The sequence below is a fragment of the Gastrolobium bilobum genome, unplaced genomic scaffold (genome assembly GCF_033153095.1).
Source record: "Gastrolobium bilobum isolate Gb01-03AN ecotype WA unplaced genomic scaffold, APGP_CSIRO_Gbil_v1 utg3593, whole genome shotgun sequence".
Taxonomy (NCBI): domain Eukaryota; kingdom Viridiplantae; phylum Streptophyta; class Magnoliopsida; order Fabales; family Fabaceae; genus Gastrolobium; species Gastrolobium bilobum.
The window spans coordinates 25,818-52,106 of NW_026897162.1; the positions used below are offsets into that span (position 1 = coordinate 25,818).

Here is a 26,289-nt window from a genome sequence, read left to right on the forward strand (position 1 = left end):
AGTCCTTAAAGAGTTTCCTCTTTGTTTGAAAAATATATGTACACCTTATCTAACTACCTTAATTCTTTGCATTAGGAAAATATTGCGTAATCAGTATATAATGTATATTTATAATTAAAAATTTGATAAAGCTAACCAAGTTACAGAACATGTCAAAAAAATATCAGCGAGTGTGAATTGTTTAGTTAATTTTTAGTGATATGAGTTGTGTAATCTTGAAGTTATTGGTAAGTTTTCCTATTTCCAAAGTGTTGGAATATTCAAATGTAGGAAAAATGTTTGTAATTTTAAATGACATAAAATTATGTCATTTTAAGAGAGAGATAAACACAAAATAATATTTTTATTTAAAATTTAAATTAAAAAAAAACCCACACACTTACTCTCCCATAATTTTTATTTTTTGTATCTATCTCTGTCCTAAAATGACATAATTTATGTCATTTAAAATGAAAAACATCAAACCCTCAAATGTAATATTATATTATAATATTATTTTATTATCAGTTGTTTTTTGTTTTTAATCTTTTCAGATTAAGATATTGATTGGATCCTTTTTAAAGAACATGCTTGATGTTTCCTTCAAGCTCAACTCTTTTCCATAATTTTTTTTATATCAAACTTTTTGTTGAATTACTCATCTTCATATGTCATTATCTTAATTGGAATTTAATATCAATTTAATTATATATAATTTGACATCTACATCTTAATGTGCAAATAAAGCTTGTCCTCTTCAATAGTATAAAATACTACAATGGATATGAAACACAATAAATAACTTCCATGCAAGTGTTTCCATCTCTCATTGCAGTGCATGATCAAGGCCATCACTTGGAATATGAAGGAAAGACTGGCCAAAGTATAAGATATGTATATCATTTAAAAAGTGATGACACTAAGCCCCTAGAAATCGGCTAATAGTGAGGGACTTGAATAGTTTGCACCATATTATAGGTCAAATATCAGTGTCATCATTGTATTAAAAAAAATTAAAAATGATGAAGCTTCTATAAATTATCTAATCACTTTTCTCATAGTAAGAACAATCCAGGTTGATGGAATGGAGATCTGTATCAGACATAAATTCTGCAGTTTCATCTATTGAGATGCTCTCTTCTTGAGTATGAGGGGTCTTATTTTTTTCTCTTTTCTTGTAATACTGTTGGATCACCTCAATCTCTTTGCTATGAAATACCTGGCTTGTGTCTGGCATCACCTCTTGAACAACAGTTTTGCCTTCAAGCATGCTTACCACTGAAGACATGGTGGGCCTGTGCATTGGAGAAGCATGTGTGCATAAAAGAGCCACATTGATCATGACCATTACTTCCTCTTTTTTTAAGTCTTCACACAACCTTTCATCAACTAGATTCATTAGATTACCATTTTCTTTCAAGAGATGCACCTGGCAAGACAAAAAACAAAAAGTAACTTAATTCTAACATCAATCTTCAACTGAAACTATTAAACAACCAATTGAACTTAAGGTGCTAAGATATCTATAAAATATGTAGGAAGTACAGTATGGAATCACACTTTTTACTGTTATAGTTGGGCAAGAAACAATTACGCACCAAAGACATTGTAAAGGAAACCATTGGTCATATCATAGACTCAGAATTTTTTTTTTAAAAACTAGCTAGCATTGATGACAATTAATTTAGATTCTTTGTTGGAAAATACAGCAGATTTCACTAAATACAGTAAGAGTAAATTGTATTGCTCTTCAAAATTGGCAATAGATGAAAATTGAAAGAGATTTTTAATGAAGCTTTTAGACAACAAACATAGTCTTCCTAGATATGTAAAAGGATAATCAAATTGGCAAGAAAGCAAGAGATCATGAGAGCTTCAGTTTACCCAATCAACAAGAGAGAAGCACTCTTCCTTTGGCCAGTTCATGGTGTTGCTCTTCCCACTAACAATTTCCAAGGCAACAATTCCAAAACTATAAACATCTGCTTTGTCAGTCAAATAACCATGCATTGCATATTCAGGAGCCATATATCCACTGCAGAATTGAAAATTCATATATTAACTGTTAGAGAGTACATTTTTTAAAGCCATAATAAGTGGTCTAAACTAAATTTGGTGAGGTACCTCGGTATAGAGCTTAATTGTTTTCCTTACAGTGCAATTACGGATACAAAATAATAAATATTACTCAACAAAAAATCCATAAAAAAAAAAAACAAATTAATATATGAGAACTCACTAAGTGCCAGCTACTCTGGTGGTTATGTGGGTATAGCCCCCTTCATCAAGCTTGGCCAAACCAAAATCAGATATCTTTGCATTGAGATCTTTATCCAGTAATACATTAGTGGCCTTGATGTCCCTGTGAACTATCTTTAGCCTTGATTCTCCATGGAGGTAAGCCAAACCTCTAGCAATACCAACACAAATCCTCTTCCTTGTTGACCAATCCAACTTCAATTGACCTTTTCCTTGGGTTTCATTTGCAACTGTCATAGAAATTAGACAACATAACCATATGGTCATGTATATATGTTTTGTATACAAGATTGTAGTTTATTAATGAAAGAACTGCCACACTATAATACAAAGAAAAAAAAAAATAATACCAAACAAAGCACGGGCAAGGCTATTGTTTTCCATGTATTCATATATCAGTAACAACTGATCTCCCTCCATACAACAACCATAGAGCTTAACTAGACAAGGGTGTTGCAAAGCAGAAATCATGCCAATCTCATTGATAAACTCACGATTCCCTTGCTTTGATTTAGAAGAAAGTTGCTTAACTGCTACTACTGTGCCATCTGAAAGAACACCCTGCATTTCCAAGATTGGTATAATTTTATTTTTGGGAAGTTAAAAAGAAGTAACAATAAAAAGAGATCCTTCAAATATAATCAAACAAAACTCTTGTTGATTGTCCAGAATACCTTGTAAACAGGACCAAACCCTCCTTCTCCAATCTTAAAGGCAATATCAAAGTTGTTAGTTGCTGCTTTGATTTGCCTTAAGGTAAATAAGCCAGTTTGCAGATTTAAACCCCTTAGTTCTGTTAGTTGAAGCCAATAAAAAAAAAAAAAAATCAGAGATCACGTTTTGGAAACTTCCACATTATTGCATTGGCATAATAGAATTTATTCTAGACACAATGGCATCCTTTAATAGAAAATCCATATGCTGTCTATAGGGGTTTGCAACATATAAGTTACGTAAACAAATTCATACATTGGCCGAGGCAGAAATTTTGCTCAAGGGAAAGGGGAGGCAAAATTTATGTGACAACTTAGTTAAGACTTACTATTTGATAGTGTAATGGCCTATAAACTAAATTAATAGAGCTTTGTGCTTAAACCTCGCTACTATTTAGTGTGATTCAAGATTTAATACCTTTGGCTTTAAGGTAAACAACAATTCTGGTCCTTTACGGATATAATTGTCAACGATTAATACATCAAAATTACCCCAAACCTTAAGAAATAGTTACATAAAACAGTGAATGAAAATTCAAGGGATTTCCCAAACCTTGACTGATCCTTCCCCCTCTCTTCACCTCTAAATTCAAGTTCTATGCTTGCAAAATCCCAATTTGTTCATGAAAATTCATTAGTGTTTCAGCTAAAAATGGTAATAATGACAGTTATAGTAGCTTCTTAGTGCTTACCTCTTTCTAATGAACCTTTCTGTCCTAGACATCCTCTCCACCAAGCTATACCAAATACCATGATGATAAGAAGTGCTCCAGCAACTACGATTGCAATAATGGACCGCACATGTATGCTACTTCCATTTTCCACTGGGGGTGTAAAGTCTGCTTGATTATGTTATAAGAGATTTGCATAAATATATTAGATAAGGTGATAAGGAAGAAAAGGAACTATAGAGAAGTATAACTGACCAGGATCAACTGATATAGCTGATACAAGAGGACCATATACTGATCCAAATGGGATAGCAGTTGTCCCTTTCCCAGCCCAATAAAAGCGAATCTCCAAGGTATTACTAGTCACAATAGCAGTGAACTTTTTTATGATTGCCTTACCAACTCCTCCTGCTTCTTTTGCAATATTGAAATCCTTCAGCACTAACTTTCTCTGCAATACTTCAATCCAAACACAAACGGTTCATGATGGTTCAAAGGGCATTTTTCAACATTAAACATGTGGTTGACAAGGGTAAAATGATGAAACCATGCACCTGAATATATATGTCAAATACACGCCTTCCAAGGCTCTTATATGTTTGATCATCAGTGAACATTATCTCTGCAAAATGGAGATTTATTGTGTAGTTTCCATTTCCCATGCAAAATCCATAATATGTGAGAGAAAGGGGAGAAACACGTGCATCCATATACAGTTCAGCATTGTCCATAACAAGCTTAGTTGTATTATTAGACCAGGTATAGTAGTCTACAAGGCCACTATCAAAGAAGTGACCAGTATTGCTAAATGCCCAGTTTGGTCCACTCAGGCGAAATTTTGATGGTCCAGCTTCTTGTGAATCATCATCATATGTCATGCTTCCATTAGAAGTTATGAGCTTCCCACCACAGTTTATCCGGAGAGAGTACCAAGCTGATACAACCAGAAAAGGGTGAAAAGCCAGTAAAAGGAATCAAGCACAATAAGAAGATTACATAAAAAAAGAAAGATATCTGTACAAATATTACTTTTCCATCCTCTTGTATCAAACCCCTCCATTTATTTTTCATTTTGACAACTAAGGATGGAAAAAAGGGAGTCTGTTTAATTTGTTTTATTTTTTTTTAGAGTTACCCAACCCTAATTACCTCTTTGAGGCGAGTTGGCTCCCTCCGGTATCCCCACAAACTTCGACTCTTTGAGCCGGCTATGGGGCTAATCCGGAGTGCGGGGGTCAGTGATGGCTAAAGGTTCAGCCCCCTCCCCAAGAATGCATTCAGCGGGAATCGAACACATGTCCAACCCCACTAACTCAGCGCCAAGGAACCAACTGAGCTGCACCCATTGGGTGGGAGTCTGTTTTATTCATACAAGCCTGGGCATAGGAAATTGGTTATTTCTTGTTACTAATTTTCATTATGACATAGACATTCAGAAGTTGATGTGAGAGTACTAAAAGGGGACATTGACCATATTGCCACCCCTTTAATAAAAATTTATGTGATTGCCATGTCTGAAATTTTTTTCGCCAAAATGCCAAGTCTCCCACTGGTCTGACAAGCGGGAATGGACTGGACACGTGTCAGCGTCTGAATGGTCAACCATTCTCGCTGGGCTGCCCAGCTAGAATGACAGAATGCTGACACGTGGCAAAAATACAGGCATTCTCTGGATGTCTGTACTTTTGCCACGTGTCAGCATTCTGTCATTCTAGCTGGGCAGCCCAGCGAGAATGGTTGACCATTCAGACGCTGACATGTGTCCAGTCCATTCCCGCTTGTCAGACCAGCGAGATTGTGACGTGGCATTTTGGCAACAAAATTTTCAGACGTGGCAATCAGATAAATTTTTGCCTAAAAAGTGGCAATATGGTCATTGTCCCTACTAAAAGATTAGCACTGGCTTCATGAAATAGATAAGTGGGAAGATGATAGGTTATATGTGATTCACAACTAGCAAAATAGTAAATTGCGTTATAAGATCTACACTCTTTCAGAAGAATAATAAAGGCTACAAAGAAAAAACGTTGAGCATGAGTGCCATGTACACCTAGAGATATGAAACACTTAGTCTTAGAAGCAAATGTTAAGTTCTCCATCATATGTAAGTGCTCCATGGTTACATATGATGGAAAATCTTGCAACTAAGAGAACAGTAAGCACAAAACAAGAGTGATCAAAATTAAGATAAAATCCCTTAATACTGTAAGTGGCTCTGCTATTTTCCTGCATTCACAAAATGCAGATCTAATTTCTCGGCAATCAAGGGGGAACTAGAAAATTGACCATATAGAATCATTACCAGTGAAGTTGTTCAAATGACTAATGATAAAATGGCACGCTCAGTGCTATAATAAATATGACATTTCATTTCATCAATTTCTTATCATCTTTTTACTACAGCCGTTAAGTTCGGAATCCTACAACAAGATCTTGATATATAACTATGGCAATCTTTGGGAAGATAATTCCCCCTTTCACCTTCTACATCCCCAGAAATAAATAAATAAAAGTGCACAGGTTCAAAGCAAAGATCTTAACAGTTTGTAGGAAATCCATGACAAATCAACTTACTTTTAGGACACTGAATGTTCCCCAAACATGGAACCATTCCCCTGAGAAAATATTGGAGGTGGCATATCAAGTCAGCACAGTCACATTATAATTAGTATAAGCTATATACATAAAAAAAAAATACAAAGATAAAAATAATTTAGCATGAGTATATAAAACTTACATATTATTTCCCTTCAAAGATGATGCAAACAAGTTCCTAAGGCACATTGTCAATGCAAAGGCTCAGATAGCTTCTTAAAATTGCCAAATCAAAAAAATTATGCAAATGCAAGGATTCTTACACGCTTCCCTGTTGACATGTCAATTGCTCTGGGTGTGTGATGCTCAAGTTGTTATATGAGAGATCTCTGTATCAATTTATGCATGTGATTCAGAATTAAAGATGGAACAAACAACTATATGTTAACACTTGGTGGTGCAGAAAAATCCTATTAATAACGGGGGGTAATAATTTAGCATTCAAAAATGTTTACTCACGTGTAGTCTGGTCTATCTATCCAACCGGGCAGTGGTCCATCAAAAAGGTTTCCTGTTAAGTATCTAGGTAAAACAATATAAATAAGTCAATTATAGAACTCATCAATTATTGGTAAACCATCAAAGTGGTAAAAATAGTAAATAAAAGGGAAAAAGAGGTATCCTTTAAAAGGACACAAGCTTGTGTGTTTTTAGGTGATTTACACAAAGTTTGACCGGTTAAACTTTGTGTAAATCTGAAAAGTTGCTTTTTTTTTCCTCTTCCCCCAGTCATATCGCTAACGTGTGAAGTAAAAAAAAAAAACTTTTCAGATTTACACAAAGTCTGATCGGTCAGACTTTGTGTAAGTTACTAAAATGATACAACTTGTGTCCTTTTAAAGGACGTCCACTTAACCCTAAATAAAATCCTATTACCCGATAATTTGTATGGTCCCCAAGGATCCTTTTATTGACTTAGCCGAGTTGAGCATATCAGTAATTATTTTAATATAGACTATATCATAGATCGATGACATTAAGAAAGAAACTAGCTCCTATGCTCTCTTCTCTCTACTTATCAATGACATTAACAAAGATATAAAGGTTTTATTAACTGATTCAAATGTCTGGTTACCACTTTCAGTGTCAAAATCCTACGTTCTTTCATTGATGGATTTTACAATTTCCAGGGCAAGTAGTTCAACTGCAAATCCCCACTGAATCATGGCCACCAGATGAAATTGAATAACACCACCCAACTATCTTTAAGTATAGGGTTTTATTAGTGTTATGTAACATGATATAAGTGTTGTTTCCAACTCTCACATCAAAAGAGAGAGAAAGTGGAATGATGAAAGAGAAAGAAAAACATGTGGACCCCACCTCTTTAATGTGTGGGTAGGAAAGTGAAGTTATATTATGTTAAATGATAAACATAAAACCCTTAAATATATATCGTAATTTTGGTGAAATCATAAATAACATTGAGGACTAAAGAATATTGCTTACAGTATATTGATGCTCTCTGGGCCCTCTAGGACACCCATGGTCGGAATCTGTCCACTTAATTTGTTAAAACTGAGGTCTCTGGAAAAAAAGAAGAAGAAGAAGAAAAACCTATGTCAAGAATTAAGTATTATTTAAGAGAGAAAAAAATGGTTTCAGAAAAGCAACATGAAAACGTTTAGTCCCTATAATGCAATGAACAGAAGAAGCATGTTGCTATTCTTTACCAATTATATGAGTACTAAATGCAACAATTATAAATGGTTCTAAATACATATAAATCATGCTAAAAAATTGCGAATATAGCACCACTTACAATGATTTTAAATTAGTCAATTTCCCAAGATATTCAGGAACCGTTCCTATAAGATTGCAACTTCTCAATACCCTGCAAAACAATTAGACAATATGTAAATTTGTGAGAGAAAACAGGCACTAGCATCTCATCTTTCTTATTTTCCATTGCTAAAAGCATTTCCTTATTGCATTGACTTACATAATGAAAATGAGAAATTGTAATAATCCAAGCAATTAACTCACAGTGTTTCAATATTTGTCAAGTCATTAAGTTGTGGAAAAGGAAAATCTGGTCCTTTCAAGTCACTAATTCTCCTGCATAACATATCTTAAGCATGGTGAAACACAATATGAGAGCAAATTAAGTTCTGAAACCTTGGCTACAATCAAAAACACCAAACTTACAAATCAGTGAGATTTTTTAGAAATGAAATTCCAGAAGGAATTGGGCCACTCAAACCACTCGCTTGCATCACCCTGTCACAATTAAAAACCATTCCTTTGATAAACCAATAAATAATATGTAATTCACCTAGAAAAAAATTGAAGATTTAAACTTCACTAGAGGAAAGAACGGTTCACACAGCCTCTCAAGACTTGTCCAACTCTGAATGAAATCCGGTATAGTTCCAGAGAATTGATTATCGCCAAGTCGACTGCATTATAAGAAGGTAAGCAACAAACAAATGTTACTCTTGATATGAAACAACAATATAGTGAATGTAATTCAGTGTAATAAAAGAAAATTTAAAGAAGGACACTTACAGGTGATTCAATGTAGTAAGCCTGGTAAATGTTGCAGGTAAATTTCCAGTAAAATAGTTGGAGGTTAGAAGCCTATAGCAACATTGAAATTTATAGTATAAGACATAGGAACCAGGACTCTCTAAAGAGTAGTGAGAACGTTATTGAGTAAAGTCTGGAATGCATAAAAGTCAACACTAAGGTTTTTATAAAATACAAGCACCCCATATCAATCTATGAATTTGGAATTAATTTTCTCTTCAATTATTATCTAAGCAAGGAGGGCAAGCCTTGGAGCAGAGATAAGGTTGCTCCTTGTGATTGGAAGGTTATGGATTCAAATTTGGAAAACAGTTTCTTTGCAAAATAGAAGAGTAAGGATGTGTATAATCAACCCTCGCTCCTACCCTTATAAGTCGAGAGCCTTGTGAACAGGGGTTTGCCCTTTATTATCTAAGCAAGAAATTTAAAGAAGCCAAATCAAAGGCATAGAATGTAAACAAAAAAAATTATCAATGAACACAAAAGAATCAATCAACCAAATAAAACAAAGCATAGCAATTGTGAATTCCAAGTAATCCAAAAGGGCTTACAGTCTTTCAAGCTGGGGAAGATTTCCAAGCTCTGAAGGAAGCTGTCCAGATAATTGATTGAACTCCAGAACCCTATGCATTTCAAGTTCAAAACTTTAATTTCATTCAGAAATTTTCATAAAATTGAAATGGGAAAATTTCTATATGGATGACCACAAACTTACAAACTTTTAAGGGTGGTGATGTTTCCCAGTTCTTTTGGGATTGAACCCGTTAGTCTGTTTCCAAGAACGGAACTGCCACAATTAAGAAACATGCATAACTGGTATTATATTTCATGAAATCAGTAGAAGAAGATTAATAAAAAAAATCTAAAAATGTTATAAAACAAGACCCATTTGTCAGAATCATATACTAATTGGAATTACTCAACAGGAAAAAAAAAATGACATGAAATTATAGAAAGGGTGAGTGAGATAGTACATGTTGACAAGATTCATGGAGCCCCATTGTGGAGGGATTGTACCTTGAAGATAGTTACGTGTGAGATCACTGTACCACATTAAGAGTAAGAATCAAACAAGTGAATGATGATAACATATTCATGCAAATTTAATTGATCAAGTGTGGGTTCAGAATGACATACATTTCTTGTAGGTAAGGCAACCTCACCAGTTCCCATGGGAGTGTGCCCGGAAGATTTTGTGACTTGAGAACACTGTACGATGATTACTAATCCAAACATTAAAATCATGACTAAAAAATAGAGAATCTTTATTACAAGTGTAACACACGCAAACTTAGTGGTGTTGCTTCATTCTCTCTCCTTCTCTAAAGACTAGTGGACTAATTGTTTGATTTTGATAATTAGTAGATTGATCTAGCATGAAACTTTTAATACTTTCAACTTTAGATTATTTTATTGCATGTATTTTCATTTAATTGAATTATTTTCATTTATAATTTATTTTCTCGTTCCCTTTTTAATTAACATGGAAAAAAAAACAGAGAGAGAGAGAGAGAGAATTGCCTAAGAAAAAGCTTGGGAATTGAAGAGGTAATATAGAAGTTCTAATATAATAAATTTATCAAAATTAAAAATTTTTAAATAATTTTGAGTATGGTACATGCAGTGCCTTTTTCTTTATATATACCATCTTTAAATAATCACTATGAGCTTCTTTGTAATATTTATAAAATCCAACAATATAAGCAAGAGTACTAAATTAAGCATAGCGTAATTCTGATATGACCAAAATTATTCTAATTGTATGCTTTCTCTTCATTGTAAATTATGATAATAATTTATTTTTGTAATTAGTGTTTATTATGTTGTAGGAGATAATTTTATCTTATACTCACACACAAAAGTGTGTAGGACCTATGTTTTTTTTTTCTCTTCCTATTTTGTGGCCCAACATACTTTTATGTGTGTACAACATGAGAAATAATAATCCCTTTATTTTTAGATGATGTATATTGTAGCTGAATAATGAAAGATATAGAATTAACTTTGTTGTGTTACAACTTACAAGATTATTCAATTATGTATTATCACATCATTAAAATAGTTTAATAATTAAACTATTTTTAACGATATGATAATATATGATTAAATGATAATATTATCATTTTTAGATTACAGCAAATAAAATTAAAGCATAAAAGGTGCATTTATGAATGAGAGTCACTCTTCTATTTTAATTAGTCTTTGTTAAGAGTTTATATCATTTTTATTATATCAAATTTTACATCAAAACATGACATATATGTAAGGAATTATACCCACTGTTAATCCGCGTAAATTTCCCATCACTCATGTTAGTTGTGGTAATTTACTCATGTACGCTTAATGTGCACCAATATTATCCATTACCTATGTTCTGGTTTAATCAGAAAAATTATTAGTTTGGTTTATGTTTAGCAATATAGAAAGGGGTACGATATTGTGATTTTTCATGTTTACTCTATTTATTCCTTTCCAACGTCGTTAAATTACAATCTCAAGAGAAGAAGAAAAAAATAAAGATTAATTGAAATTATGATATAACGTAATGTTGTTAAAATTGAGATCTTAAGTAAAATCGGAAGGGAATTAAAAAATCGTAAAATGTAAAAAAATCGTAAAAAATCATAAAAACGTAAAAGCGTTTAGAATATTAGTAAAATCGTTTTGATAAAAAAAATCGTAAAATCGTAGTGATAAATCGAGATTTTAACAACAATGATGGTATTAAAGAGAAGTAAGTAGAGTTAGTATAAAAAAAATAGATATAATATCTTATCCCTATAAAAAATAAAAAAAAATCATACCCAGGGCTAAGGAAACCAAAACAAATCAAAGCAGAGCTTTTTCAAACACACACATATATGGAGATCAGAGACTTACATGCTAACAACATGGCATATAGTGGCATTGGCAAAAGAGCAATTGCAGGTTACAGCATTTTTAAATCCTTGCACTTGAACAGATGAAGTCCAATTACTTTTTCCACTGCATGGATCTACACTGAAGTCCCAATCCTTCTTCCCAAGTGTATTAGCTATGTCTTTCATAACTTGCACTGTGTATTCAAAACCAAAATCAAATTAATGCTCCAGCCATATATATATTCTTCTTTTTTGCATTTCCAAATTGATTTTTTCTTTTTCACTGGGGTGAGAATTAAGAGAGAAATATATAGCATACATATACATGTATATATATACCTTCATCTTCTAACAGAGTAGCTCCACTAGCAAAAGAAAAGATCAAACAAAAAGCAAGAAGCCAAAGATTGAAAAGTTGATGGAAAGTCATGTTCGTGATGATGGGTGGAAGGACAAAAGCTTCAGATTTGAAAGCAATCAGGGGTTGAACATGAGATCAGTTTGAATGTGAAAAGAGTAATTAATTAATGGAACAGCTAGAGAAAGAGACTTTCTGTATACATATACAATATTGTTGACAGATTTAAACAATATAAAGACTCAAAGAAAGAGAGAAGAAAGAGGGCATAGAAGAAGTCAATTAGATCTTTAAACTTGAAGGATTGCCAGGTTGTATTTTTATATACACGAGCACATAGAAATGTGGAAAAAGAGAAGTTTAAGGTTTCTTGAAGCAGATGCTAGTTTAGTTAAATATGAGAATGATGATAAAGTGTGAAGGGGGATACACGTTGTAAACCTTGAAATATGTGTTATTTTCATTTTCTTAGTAAGTATGCTTAACTTTATTCCACAAGTTGCTAATTTAGCACTAATAATCTTGTATTAGAATACAGTTGACTTTGTTGGGTAATTTGATTTGAATTTCAAAGTGGTAATAATTTAGAGTCGGTAAAAATGAAGTCAAAGAAGTAAAGTGTACAAACCAAATCAAAGAGAAAGTCACAGGTACAGGTGTGAAATCCAAGAGGAGGAGGAGGAGGTTGGTCATGATAGAATATATTAATTACTATTAATTATGTAGATGTTTTTTGCGAAACTGGCTAGATCTTCTCTTTGTAAAATGATGGAGTTTACTACCAATTAAGTGAATAAAGTAATGGGTTTGTTACTTCTGCAATAATAGTATATGAGAAATTTGGCAGCAAATATATTTACGTTAAGATTTGTACGTGGATCCTGATATTAATTCAGATGCATATCCCAATTTTCAGTAACATAAGAAATATTAAAGCCTAAATTAATTTGAAATTATTTTAATTTAATCAATAATTTCGAGTTTGAATCTGAATATACAATTGTGTTAAAAACTTAATAAAAGAAAATTTTTATTATTTTTGTGATCTACTCTTGATTGATTAGTCAAGTAATCAATAAATCAATTAAAAATTATAAAAAAAAGTGGAGTCTATAATGTATATTGATTTTACTGTGCTAGTGTGAAAGCTTAATGTTGAATTTTGAGTCATGAGTTATAATTTTTAAATAATAAATAATTAGAATGGTTGGTGTGTGGGTATGCAATAGCATCATACCATGTAGTATGGCTCACATGGGACAGGTGCAAAGATTGAGTTAAGGAGATACCAAACCAAATCCCCACATAGCTCTGTGGGTTTATCGAACAAGCTTTAATATTACAAAGAGAAACTGTATCCATATAAGACAGAGAACATGAACAATGTCTTAGAACCCAACCATCAGAGGCAGATCTTATATTCTGCTAAAATATCTCCCTCGATCGTAAAAAATTAAATGTTACTTCATCCCTAAATCTTGAGGTAATGAGGTCCATCTGCATAAAGGGGGGAAAAGTGAATAAAAGCAAGAGAGAAAAAAATCTAATCCAAATCAACAGTTATAATTTAAACAAAGAAGTTCGTTAAACGAGAAAATAAAAGTTATTACTTTGATTTCTGACCGTTAATTTAAAAATAAACTGAATAAATCTTTCACATGTATGAAATTTTAGCAAAAAAAAGTTAAAAATTATTATTTTAATAAAAAATTACAAAAATATAATTATTTTAAACTAATTTATAAATCTATTGTATTTTTTTTTTTTGTAAATATAAATCTATTGTATTTAATTACACTCAAAATAGATTATTACTCACGCCGCTTTTAGGCATCACCAACATAGCACTCACGATCACTTACGCTCTGCGGCTCTGGTTTGACGAGACCCATGGGAAAACATGTCTTTTCGGGCGTAGCCCAATAAACATACTTTTCTTCTTTCTTCGTGTCCACATGCTTTCTTTTGTTTTTTTTTCCAAGAACAATAGAATTGTAGAAATTGGGAAACGTGATACTTTGACCTCGTATTCTTCCACTTTCACTTGTCCTCTTTCTACAAATGACCAGCTTCGTAGCAATTCTCAGAAAGCATAATGTTAACGAGATATAAGGGATACTAGTGTATTATCCGTGTGATGCACAAAAAAAAATTAAAATTTTTGTCGTTCGTGATTGGTTAATCGCACTGCAAACCTTATACTTAAAAAAAAATTGTGTTGCTATTTTGTTCTATATTTCAGGTGAAAAAACTACAACATTGACACAGAATTTTGCAAATATCAACGACAAACAAAGATCTGCTATTCAGAGGGATCAATTATTTTTGCGTACTAAAACATCATAATACACCATGTTAACATGAGGAAGGGATATAAAAAGAATAATGCATACCACTCAAAGTAACAATAACACCAAGCACATATGGAGTTAAAAGATCAACACTTACCAAATATGTCATTTGCTATGTGATTTCCGTTCCTTGTGCCTACTCTGCGATACAGAAGGCAAAAACTCATTAAATAAGTTACACTAATATGGTAACACCCAAAAGTAATACTATCAGCACACACAAAAATCAGTCAGTTTGTCGAAAAAAAACTTATCGAACTGAAAAAACAGAGTTACGTACCATTTTTACTATCACCAAGCGATTGTATAGCATTATAGTAAAAAAAAAAATATTTATCACAACACACAAGGTATTCATCCTTTTATAGTCAAAACTCAAGTATCCACATTTTGTATAAAAACTTTATTTTAATAATAATATAGATAATAAAAGCTCTTTTGCTTTATTTCTTAAGTTCCTTTCATTTTGATATAAAAAATGTGTTCTACAAATGCATTGAATTGGGATAAAATTATATAATTACCCAAAAGAAATGTGAGTTATGGTTTCAAACAATTTCTTTACGCCCCCACAAGCTTCGAATAAAACATTTCACCCGCTGTCTGAATTATTGTAAACTGTTTGTCTTATTCAGGGAACGAAAAATTTCAAATCCAAAATTTCTTTGATTTTGATCTTCACCATTCATCAATAGCATGCAATAAACATACTTGCTCACTATGACCTTTTAGTGTTGCAGTCTTCAAGGCTTCAAGAGCCAACGCTTGCGTCTTCGAACTGGAATTTTTTTTGAAATAACTAACCAATTCTTCACGGTACAAAATGTCAGGGTTGTCACTTTCCCTGCAACGTTTTAAGAAAAATAATTGTCGTTCTCTATTGAACTTTTACTATTGATTGAAGAAAATCTCGTACACTGGTCGATTTTCATGCTCACAGTTATCCGGTATTTGATGAATAATTTTTTTTATTGGTAATCCATTCCAATGGACCCGATTCAAACTTGTCTATTGAAGCATTTTCATACACGTAATCATTTTCTGCAAGCCGAAGAAATTCTTTGCAAGTAAGTTTGATGTTGGATATATCTTCGATGGTGGAGGTATAGACATGTAAGAACAAAAAACAAAAATGTAAACCTCTTACTTGAGAAATATTTGAAATAAAAACTAATTGTTTTGTTATATTGTGCTATTTTTGAAGTTGAAAAAACTATAGCATTCACACAGAACTTTGTAAGCATGAACCACAAAACTCTGCAATTCTGAGACATCGATTATTATGCAAATCAAATATAGCTATGTACTCAATAATTCAGTCTTCAAATATAGCCACCAATGAACCTTCTCCTCTGCATTATTTTTCGATATGATCTTGTCTCGATGATTCATCTATACACAAAATTTGCTACTATAAGAACCCTCACCGTTAATTAGAAAGTTAATCAATTAATTATGTGAAATTAGGAAATAATTCCATAATTGACCCTAATAATTATTATGAGGCTTAAATAAATATAGAAAGTGATTAATAATGTTTAAAGTCGCTTTTCTGACGAAAAGTGCAGATACCGGTACTGCTAGTCGGTATAAATGCGTACTGATAAAGTATCCCGGAAAATTATAATAAGTTCATGAATATTTCTAGAATAATATATAGGACTTGTAAAACAAGTTTGAAGTCAAAATAATGAGATTTGATGTTGGAACTAATACTATCAGTGTTAAAATGCGTACCAAAAAAGTGTTGCGAAAAATTAATATAAAAATATGACAAATCCTAAAAAAATGGCTAGGTTCAGAATATGAAGTTTGAGATTAAAATGATAAGCGTAGCTATTTTTGCTAATACTGTGTGTTTTAACTTAAGTGGGCCTATATAAGCTTATGGCACAATGCCCTAGGTCAGAAATACATTTGTGCTACGTGATTTTCTGAGTTCCCTTCAGCTGCCACCTTCTCTTTTCCACTCCATAGCTTCTTCTTCACAAATTTCACCAAAGTGATCACCTTTGGTCATGGTTCCTTCACCAAAATAGTTGAGTATTGTGAGGACAAGCCTTGTGTGAGTAAAAGATCTTGATTTTCTGAGTTTAGGCTGCTATGTGAGGGGTTTTGTGGGCTGAGTTGGTGTTCCCTTTGGTGTGAGCCTTTGTTCATGCCATTGGAGGCTTCAAGGAGCCATCTTGAAGGTAAAGGTCCAACCTTGTGGTGTATTTTCGTGCTCTTGCAAAGTCAGAATCTTTGAGCTTTGTTGGAGAGCTCCAAGAGCCTTATTTTTGCTGAGTCTGAACCTTCATTGGTATACCTTGATCTTTCCTTTGAATTTTCATGAAAATGGCTTGTTTATGTTATGAAATGAGTTAACTTTAATCATTCAAGCTTAGGGTTGTTAATCTAAGGCTAATAAGTGGTAATGAACATCTGTTTTGGGTCAAAACCGAACCTTGGGTCATTGGGTGGCATTTTGGCTTCAGATTATGCAGAAAAAATCTGCAGAAAACTGTTCTGCCCGCGTGGTAATCGATTACTTTTGGTTGGTAATCGATTACCAGGTCCTTGGTAATCGATTACCACATGTGAGAATGACCAGAAACCAGTTTTGTGTGTGGGACAATTCCCATTTGGGCTTGATGGCCTAGGAAGTTGGTGTTACTATTGGGAAACATTGATACCTATAATTAAGGGACTTAGTGCTTGATAATTATGAACTAGAAAAGATGTAATCGAATAAGGAAATGTTGTCATAATGAAATGAACCTTTAAAATATGGTTATTGATGATATTTCTCATATAAACATATTGTGATTGTGCTGTTTGTGGGTCTTGAGCTTGTGCGGACTCTTGTCTTGGATAGCTTGCAAGGTAAGCTTTCGTGTCCTCGGTTTAGCCATGTTGTGGTTCCACCATGTCCCATGGGGGTATGGTTATGTGCATGCTGTGTTACATGTTTTTGATGTTTTGAAAATGCTATTGAGCTGTTATATGCTAGTGCCTTTATGATATGCATGTGGTGTTCCACCTATACGGTATGCCTGAGTATGTGGTATATACAATAGGGTTAGGTTGTGGGTGAGGTGCAAGTGATGTTCCTTGTACTAACTGTAGGTAATAGACGTATTCCTGCATTTCTCTGGCCAATAGAATAGTTAAACACACATGGCATGAATATCTGTTTCACTGCATAGTTTTGGGAACTTATATTGAATTACTGCTTTTAGAACTTATATTGCACATGTAAGTGAGCTTGGGGTGGAAGATCCTTGAGGACCCCTTGTCTTACTGAGATTTCTGGTTTAGAGATTTCACTCTACATTTGGGGAATGCTTATTTCAGGTTCAGGTAATGCGGGAGTTGAGACCGCTAGTGGCAGGAGGCCAGAGCTTAGCTGATAGATGTTACATGTTTATGCTACTTATGCTGATATGTTGTTATGATTGGATGTTGGATCCTACTTACTGTCTTATGCTTTTAGCTTCAGTTTATGGATTTCTCTATTGAGACTTTGTTGGTTATGTTGTTGATTTGGTGAGCATGGGGATTGGCCATGCCACATAGACTTGATTATGTCTTGTTTTATGTTGGAGTTGTAATAATGTATCAGGATTATTGTCCAGACTACGTGTAGTGGATCCGTGACATAGATACTCACTTTATCTATATTATGAGGTATTTCAGTTAGATGTCTATTTGCAACTTACATACAGGCGATATTTTATAAAAATGATTAAGTAATCAACTTGGCTAAGTATAATGACGTCATAATTGAAAAGAAAAAGATATTCCGTATTTTTAATTAATCGCAGCTTAATACAATAATATGTTAACAAACCAGGTATACACGAGGTGTTACATTTTATGGTATCAGAGCAATGGTTCGAGGGAAAAACCTGTATGTATTGCAATAACTTAGGATGCTTGGTTGTGTCTGTCTTGTGTGTTTGCTCCGTTGGGTTTTATTATGATGATGCAAATGTGATCACATTGCGTGAGTCTGATCAACTCATAATGTGTGTAACTTGTGCAGAGTCATGGTAAATCCCAGGAGAACCCGCAAGACTGTTGAGGGTCAACCCGACCCAATCCTGACTGGATTGGCTGAGATGCAGGAGGCCACTAGATTGGCCAACGTGGCAATTATGGACGCTGCTAGAGAAGCAAACCAGAAGGCCACAGAGGATGCTCTTGAGGCAAATCGGCTGGTGAACAAGACCATGATGCGGGTTATGTTGGAGGAGATGAGGGCCGGTCCTGCTGTTGGCCAGTATCCTCCGCCACCACCTCCACCGCCATCGTCGCCGCCGCCTCTACCTAGTGTTCAGGATGAGAGCCTGAGTTACATTGGTAGTGTTACTCATGTCACAGGGGTGATGGAACCCTTTATGGAGCCTGTTGAGGACCGTGACGTGATTGACCGTCGGCTGAACGCTTTCAGAAAGCATAAGTCGCCTTCTTTTGATGGGTCTTTGGATCCTATTGCTGCAGCGAGATGGCTGCAATTGCTGGATAAGATCTTCCGGGTCATGCAGTGTACTGATCCGCAGAAGCTGATGTTCGCAACCTACATGTTGGAGGGCGATGCCCATGAGTAGTGGACAAACACCTCTCGTGCTTATGAGATGCAGGGTCATGTGATGACATGGCCATTCTTCGAGGATTGCTTTTTGGGCAAGTACTTCCCTTACGACGTGCAGGAGAGGAAGCAGGGAGAATTTGATAGATTGGTTCAGGGCTCGATGTCTGTTGACGAGTACCTGGCCAAGTTCAATGAACTGGTGAAGTTCGCACACATTCAGATGGTTCCACCTACTTCGATGTTTTTGGCTGATAAGTTCCGCAGAGGACTTAGTGAGGTGATCGCGGAGCATATTGCTGGAGCTGCTTCGAGGGATTTTGGTACACTGTTTCAGCAGTGTAAGGACATTGATGATGTCTGCATTACAAGCAAGGCTAAGAGGGCCAAGATCGATGAGACCAAGGGAACCGGTGGTTCCACTTCCTGGAAAGACAGGAAGTTTGCTGGGAAGGGCAAAAGAGAACAATTGGCGCCTAGGCAAGCGCCTGGTCAGTTCAAGAGGACTGCTTCACAGCAGGGGGGTTTTGCTAGGTCTCCTTCCACTCCGAAGTGTTCGGGGTGCAGAAAGGAGCATGTTGGACGTTGTGCTACCGGGCAGTTGATCTGTTTTCGGTGTGTCCAGGAGGGCCACTACTCCAGAGATTGTCCGTCGTCGACGACGAGAGCTACAGCAATTCGGGCAGTTCCGTTACAGATGATTCCTTTGGCATCTACAGCGGCACCTGTTATGCCATCTACCACTGGGCGTGTCTACACTGTGGATCGACAGCAGTCGGATAGTGCTCCGAACCTTGTCAGAGGTACTGTGTCTTTTTGTGATTCATCAGTTGATGTAATATTTGATTCCGGGGCTACGCTTTCTTTTGTTGCAACCCCGATTGTTTTGGGGCTTGAGTTGCCCATGTTTGTGCTTTCTCCACCGTCGCGGTTGACTACCGCCACCGGGAAAAGTGTGATACTACCACTGTACATCGAGATGTCGTGTTTCAGTGAGATGGCCGTGAGTTCTCGGTAGATCGAGTGGAATTACCGATGGCTTAATTTGGAAATCATCCTTGGCGTAGATGGATTTTCCAATAGTTGAGTGATGATTGATTGATTGTTGTGCTTAGCGAGTGGTGATGTCTCTGTGTGATTCCACAGCCAGTTCCTCGCCTATTTCATTGTTGCGGGCTAGGAGAGCCGGGTGAGCAGGGGCATTGATTATGTCACGATTGGGAGGGTTGGTGATTGGGACACATGAGGATCTCACTGGCATTCCTGTGGTGAAGGAATTCCTCGAGGTGTTCCTGAGGAGATTCCTGAGTGTCCGCCACAGCGGGAGATAGCGTTCTCCATTGAATTGTTGCTTGGTGTGGGCCGATTGTATTAGCTCCATACCGGATGTCCGCCTGAATTGGCTGAGCTGAAGAAATTTTGTTGGGAGTCTTTCGATGAAAGACTTCATCCGACCGAGCGTGTCTCTATGGGAAGCACCGATCATTTTGTTTTGAGGTAAGATGCCTTACGTCATTACTTAAGCGTGATGGTGCTCTGTTTGAGGATGTGAAATTCTCTTCGGGAAACTGAGTGTGTAACACTTGGAATTTGAGGCAAGGGCCACGCGTGCCTTGTATATACGAGGCAGTGCATGAACAAGTAGTCGTGAGTTGAACGGTCTCCATGACTCTAGGATTTTATGTTGATTTCGTTAAGCTCCTTAAGTAGTCGGCATGTTAACACCAGGGGTAGTGTTAAGCATGAAATGAGTACAATGAACTGGGATAATATATCAATGTTGTTTCACCTTTGACTAACTCTCGATTTTGCAGATACCATGGAGATTGAGGTATACCGTTACATAGATTTTTTAGCTATTATGTTATTGAAATTGAAAATTTTGCAGGTGTGCATGAACTAAGGTATGTTACTATGTAAATGAGTCGGTTAACTAACATGTATGGGTGGAATTGAACATGAATATGATTTAGCATCTAGAACTGAATATGAATTTATTTTGAGGATATTGATTATATATTGCAAGTCTTGTTGAGGTTAGAGTCATGGAATAGGACCCAACTCACTCGAGTGTTGTGTAAATTAGAGTTTGTGGGGTAGGTCACCTCTATTGAGGGAATGACTGATGATCCCAGAGAATCAGATGACGTCGTGACGTCATTGTGAAACGTCGAGTTCTGACGGTGACCTCTTTCTTTGAGGATGCACTTCTCAAGATTGAGACTTTGAGAGTCGAGATTGAGCTTATGGAGAAGAACCAAGATGGTGTGTCGTGGAATGAAGATGAACATAGTGGTGTATGTGTCCAAGTGTTTGATTTGCCTGAAGGTGGAGATTGAACACCAGAAGCCGTTGGTAAGCTTCAACCTCTTGAGGTACCGCAGTGGAAGTGGAAAAGTATTTCCATGTACTTCGTGATGGGTTGGCCTAAGACCCAGGCTGTTTTTGACTCCATTTGGGTCATTGTGGACAGATTGTAAAAGTCTGCCCACTTTCTTCTGGTAAAGGTGAGTTTATCGTCAAAGCAGTTGGCCAAACTTTTGTTCGCGAGATCGTGAGGCTTCACGGGACGCCCGAGAGTATCTTCAGTGATAGGGACCCGAAGTTCACATCTCGGTTCGGGGAGGCGCTGCAGAGAGCTTTTGGAACTCAGTTGCTACTAAGTACAACCTATCACCCTCAAACTGTTGGACAAACTGAGCGGACCATTCAGATCTTAGAGGTTATGTTGAGGGCTTGCACCTTGGAGCAGGGCCCAGCATGGGATAGGTACTTGGCATCGGTCGAGTTTTTTTGCGATTGTGTGTTCCTTGTTAGCCTAGGCATGGAACCCTACGAGGCGCTGTTTGGTAGGAGGTGTAGAACTCCTACCTTTTGGTCTGAGGTTGGAGATAAAAGAGTTGTTTGTCTTGGACCTTGTCCAATTTACCACCAGCCAATTCAGATGATCAGAGGAAAGCTGAAGCAGGCGCTGAGTCGCCAGGAGAACTACGTTGATGTTAAGCATCGTCCACTGGAGTTCAGTAAGGGTGAGCACGTGTTTGTGAAACTTTCACTGTCATCGATGTTGTTCGAGCACTCAGAGTGAGGAAACTGAGCCCGCGATTCATTGGGCCATACCAGTTACGTGGTAAAGTAGGACCTGTTGCCTACCGGTTTGCCTTGCCTCCGAACTTGGCCAACATCCACGACGTGTTTCACGTGTCTCAGCTTCGCAAGTATGTAACGAATCCTTCGCATGTGGTGCAACCAGATGTTGTGGAGGTTCAGGAGAACTTGAAAACTCTCGTCGGACCACTCAAGATTCTCGATCGTGACGAGAAGCAGCTGAGAAGCAAGATCATTTCGATGGTCAAAGTGCAGTGGACAGGAAGAACTCCTGAGGAGTGTACTTAGGAGCGAGAGGACGAGCTTCTTCGGCAGTACCCGAGTTTCGGGACAGGTATGGTTTCTGATTTTGAGGACAAAATCCTAAAAAGGTGGGGTGAATGTAAGAACCTGCACCGTTAATTAAGAAAGTTAATCAATTAATTATGTGAAATTAGGAAATAATTCCATAATTGACCCTAATAATTATTATGAGGCTTAAATAAATATAGAAAGTGATTAATAATGTTTAAAGTCGCTTTTCTAATGAAAAGTGCAAATACTGGTTCTGCTAGTCGGTATAAATGTGTACCGATAAAGTATCCCAGAAAATTATAATAAGTGCATGAATATGTCTAGAATAATATATAGGACTTGTAAAACAAGTTTGAAGTCAAAATAATGAGATGTGATGTCGGAACTAATACTGTCAGTGTTAAAACGCGTACCGAAAAAGTGTTGCGAAAAATTAATATAAAAATATAAAAAATCCTAGAAAAATGGCTAGGTTCAGAATATGAAGTTTGAGATTAAAATGATAAGCGTAGCTATTTTTGCTAATACCGTGTGTTTTAACTTAAGTGAGCCTATATAAGCTTATGGCACAATGCTCTAGGTCAGAAATAAATTTGTGCTACGTGATTTTCTGAGTTCCCTTCAGCTGCCACCTTCTATTTTCCACTCCATAGCTTCTTCTTCACAAATTTCACCAAAGTGATCACCTTTGGTCATGGTTCCTTCACCAAAATAGTTGAGTATTGTGAGGACAAGCCTTGTGTGAGTAAAAGATCTTGATTTTCTGAGTTTAGGCTGCTGTGTGAGGGGTTTTGTGGGCTGAGTTGGCGTTCCCTTTGGTGTGAGCCTTTGTCATGCCATTGGAGGCTTCAAGGAGCCATCTTGAAGGTAAAGGTCCAACCTTGTGGTGTATTTTCGTGCTCTTGCAAAGTCAGAATCTTTGAGCCTTGTTGGAGATCTCCAAGAGCCTTCTTTTTGCTGAGTTTGAACCTCCATTGCTATACCTTGAACTTTCCTTTGAATTTTCATGAAAATGGCTTGTTTATGTTATGAAATGAGTTAACTTTAATCATTCAAGCTTAGGGTTGTTAATCTAAGGCTAATAAGTGATAATGAACATCTGTTTTGGGTCAAAACCGAACCTTGGGTCATTGGGTGGCATTTTGGCTTCGAATTATGCAGAAAAAATCTGCAGAAAATTGTTCTGCTCGCGTGGTAATCGATTAGTTTTGGTTGGTAATCGATTACCATGTGCAGTAATCGATTACCTTGTTGGTGGTAATTGATTACCATGTGTAGTAATCGATTACCAGGTCCTTGGTAATCGATTATCACCTGTGAAAATGACCAGAAACCAGTTTTGTGCGTGGGACAGTTCCCATTTGGGCTTGATGGCCGAGGAAGTTGGTGATACTGTTGGGAGACAGTGATACCTATAATTAAGGGACTTAGTGCTTGATAATTATGACCTAGAAAAGACATCATCAAATAAGGAAATGTTGTCATATGAAATGAACCTTTAAAGTATTGTTATTGATGATATTTCTCATATAAACAGATTGTGATTGTGCTATTTGTGGGTCTTGAGCTTGTGCGGACTCTTGGCTTGGATAGTTAGCTTGCAAGGTAAGCTTTCGTGTCCTCGGTTTAGCCATATTGTGTTTCCATCATGTCCTATGGGGGTATGGTTATATGCATGATGTGTTACATGCTTTTGATGTTTTGGAAATGCTATTGAGCTGTTATATGCTAGTGCCTTTATGATATGTATGTGGTGTTCCACCTATACGGTAAGCGTGAGTATGTGGTACATACAATAGGGTGAGGCTGTGGGTGAGGCTGTGGGTGAGGTGCAAGCGATGTTCCTTGTACTAACTGTAGGTAATAGATGTATTCCTGCATTTCTCTAGCCAGTAGAATAGTTAAACACACATGGCATGAATATCTGTTTCACTGCATAGTTTTGGGAACTTATATTGAATTACTGCTTTTAGAACTTATATTGCACATGTAAGTAAGCTTGGAGTTGAAGATCCTTGAGGACCCCTTGTCTTACTGAGATTTCTGGTTTAGAGATCTCTCCCCACGTTTGGGGAATGCTTATTTCAGGTTCAGGTAATGCGGGGGTTGAGACCTCTAGTGGCAGGAGGTCAGAGCATAGCTGATAGATGTTACATGTTTATCCGGCTTATGCTGATATACTGTTATGATTGGATGCTAGATGCTATTTACTGTCTTATGCTTTTAGCTTCAGTTTATGGATTTCTCTGTTGAGACTTTATTGGTTAAGTTGTTGATTTGGTGAGCATGGGGATTGTCCATGCCACATAGACTTGATTATGTCTTGTTTTATGTTGGAGTTGTAATAATGTATCAGGATTATTGTCCAGACTACGTGTAGTGGATCCGTGACATAGATACTCACTTTATCTATATTATGAGGTATTTCAGTTAGATGTATATTTGCAACTTACTTACAGGCGATATTTTAGGAAAATGATTAAGTAATCAACTTGGCTAAGTATAATGAGTCATAATTGAAAAGAAAAAGATATTCCGCATTTTTAATTAAACGTAGCTTAATACAATGATATGTTAACAAACTGGGTATACACAGGGTGTTACAACTACAAAATAAAATCAATTAATATACATGAAGAAAGTTTTTTAAAATGTTGTGCTGATTGTTCATTTTGTTTAGATGGATTTTCGTTTATCACAATCTGATTGTCCATTTTACTTAGATGTTTGTTTCTGAAATTCTTATAGCAATAAATCCAATTATCTTAGCCACACAAAAAAAAAGTTTTAGTGGGCAAGATGGTTGACCTCTAACTATCAGCATTTTATATCAGCATGTAATAGGTTTTCATATTTATCCACACAAAAAGGTTCTTAGCTGAATTGCATAAATAAAAAATAATTATTCATAAAATTAAAAATATATATGTCTATATATATATATATATATATATATATATATATATATATATATATAACCATATATTTAATCTCAATAATACTTCAACTCTACCAACAATAATTTGGTTAAAAATATGAAAGCGTGTTGCCAGGTGGGGTGGGCCGGCCCTCCGGGCCAAGCCCATTTTGCCACCTCTAACTTTCAACATTTTATATCAGCTTTATATGTTTTCCATATTTATCCATAAAATAAAGGTTCTAATAGTTACGTCTAAATTACTATCTATATATATTTTCTATATTTTCCTTTAAATCGATTTCTTGAGGTGTATGTATTTGTGACATATATATTAGATGAAGAGTTGACAAATATTTGAGTTAGTACGTTTATTATTCTAACAAACACTTCGTACATTGGTATTAAGTTATTTTCATAACTTGTTATTAACACTTCTATTTTCTTAGATTATTTTGAAATTAGTTTCCTTATTTTCATTTATCACAATCTGATTGTTCATTTTGTTTAGATGCTTGTTTCTGAAATATTTACAGCAGTAAATCTGACGATCAGCCACACAAAGCAGGTTTGTTAAACAATAAATATAAATAAAATCGTGTTGGCAGGCAGGGTGGGCCGACATTCTTAGCCGAGCTCATTTTGCCACTTCTAACTGTCAACATTTTATATTAGCAGTAAATCCAATGATCTTACCCACACAAAGACGTATATGTTAGACAATAAATATAAGAAAAACAATGTATTTAATTACTTGAATGGCACAAACGAATGACCTAAATAAAATTCAATTTGTTTGTTTCGATATTTTTTCAAAAAAAAATCAAAAACTAAAATTTCAAATGTTACATAAGGCTATCATTAATAGCATTGAAATTCCAATTTTTTTTTACCATCATCATTTTTTAATCATCTCCTTTTTTTAATGTATATAGTTTAATGACACGACTAATGACTTTGTTTTCCTTTTCAAAGAAGTGAGATATTAATGCACATGTCTGCCATTAATTAATGTTGATCTCTTTTCTATGGGTCTTTTGGTTTTTCGATAAATATGGCAAAAAATATTCAATGTTTTTTA

The 26,289-nt window shown here is 35.5% G+C and overlaps 1 protein-coding gene across 1 annotated transcript; it reads right to left on the reverse strand.

Moving 5' to 3' along the window:
• Positions 1-1,021: 1,021 nt before the first annotated feature.
• On the reverse strand, positions 1,022-11,793 carry LOC133304607 (probable leucine-rich repeat receptor-like serine/threonine-protein kinase At3g14840). The gene is made up of 23 exons (XM_061504652.1): positions 11,627-11,793; positions 9,884-9,955; positions 9,721-9,789; positions 9,462-9,533; positions 9,298-9,369; positions 8,726-8,797; positions 8,545-8,616; positions 8,366-8,437; positions 8,204-8,275; positions 7,980-8,051; positions 7,667-7,744; positions 6,677-6,739; positions 6,481-6,546; positions 6,360-6,395; positions 6,185-6,237; positions 4,177-4,556; positions 3,878-4,073; positions 3,644-3,790; positions 2,913-3,031; positions 2,589-2,799; positions 2,219-2,450; positions 1,864-2,014; positions 1,022-1,408 (listed from the first exon to the last, which is right to left on the reverse strand). Exons 1-23 carry the CDS (start codon positions 11,791-11,793, stop codon positions 1,022-1,024), a joined length of 2,931 nt encoding a protein of 976 aa, XP_061360636.1.
• Positions 11,794-26,289: the final 14,496 nt, after the last annotated feature.

Coding starts and splice junctions, on each gene's coding strand:
- LOC133304607 (XM_061504652.1), bottom strand. CDS start 11,793: ATGAAAGACATAGCTAATACACTTGGGAAGAAGGATTGGGACTTCAGT. Junction 8,798..9,297: donor CTTCCCCAGCTTGAAAGACT/GTAAGCCCTTTT, acceptor ATGTTGCTATAG/GCTTCTAACCTCCAACTATT. Junction 8,276..8,365: donor CTAAAAAATCTCACTGATTT/GTAAGTTTGGTG, acceptor TATGTTATGCAG/GAGAATTAGTGACTTGAAAG.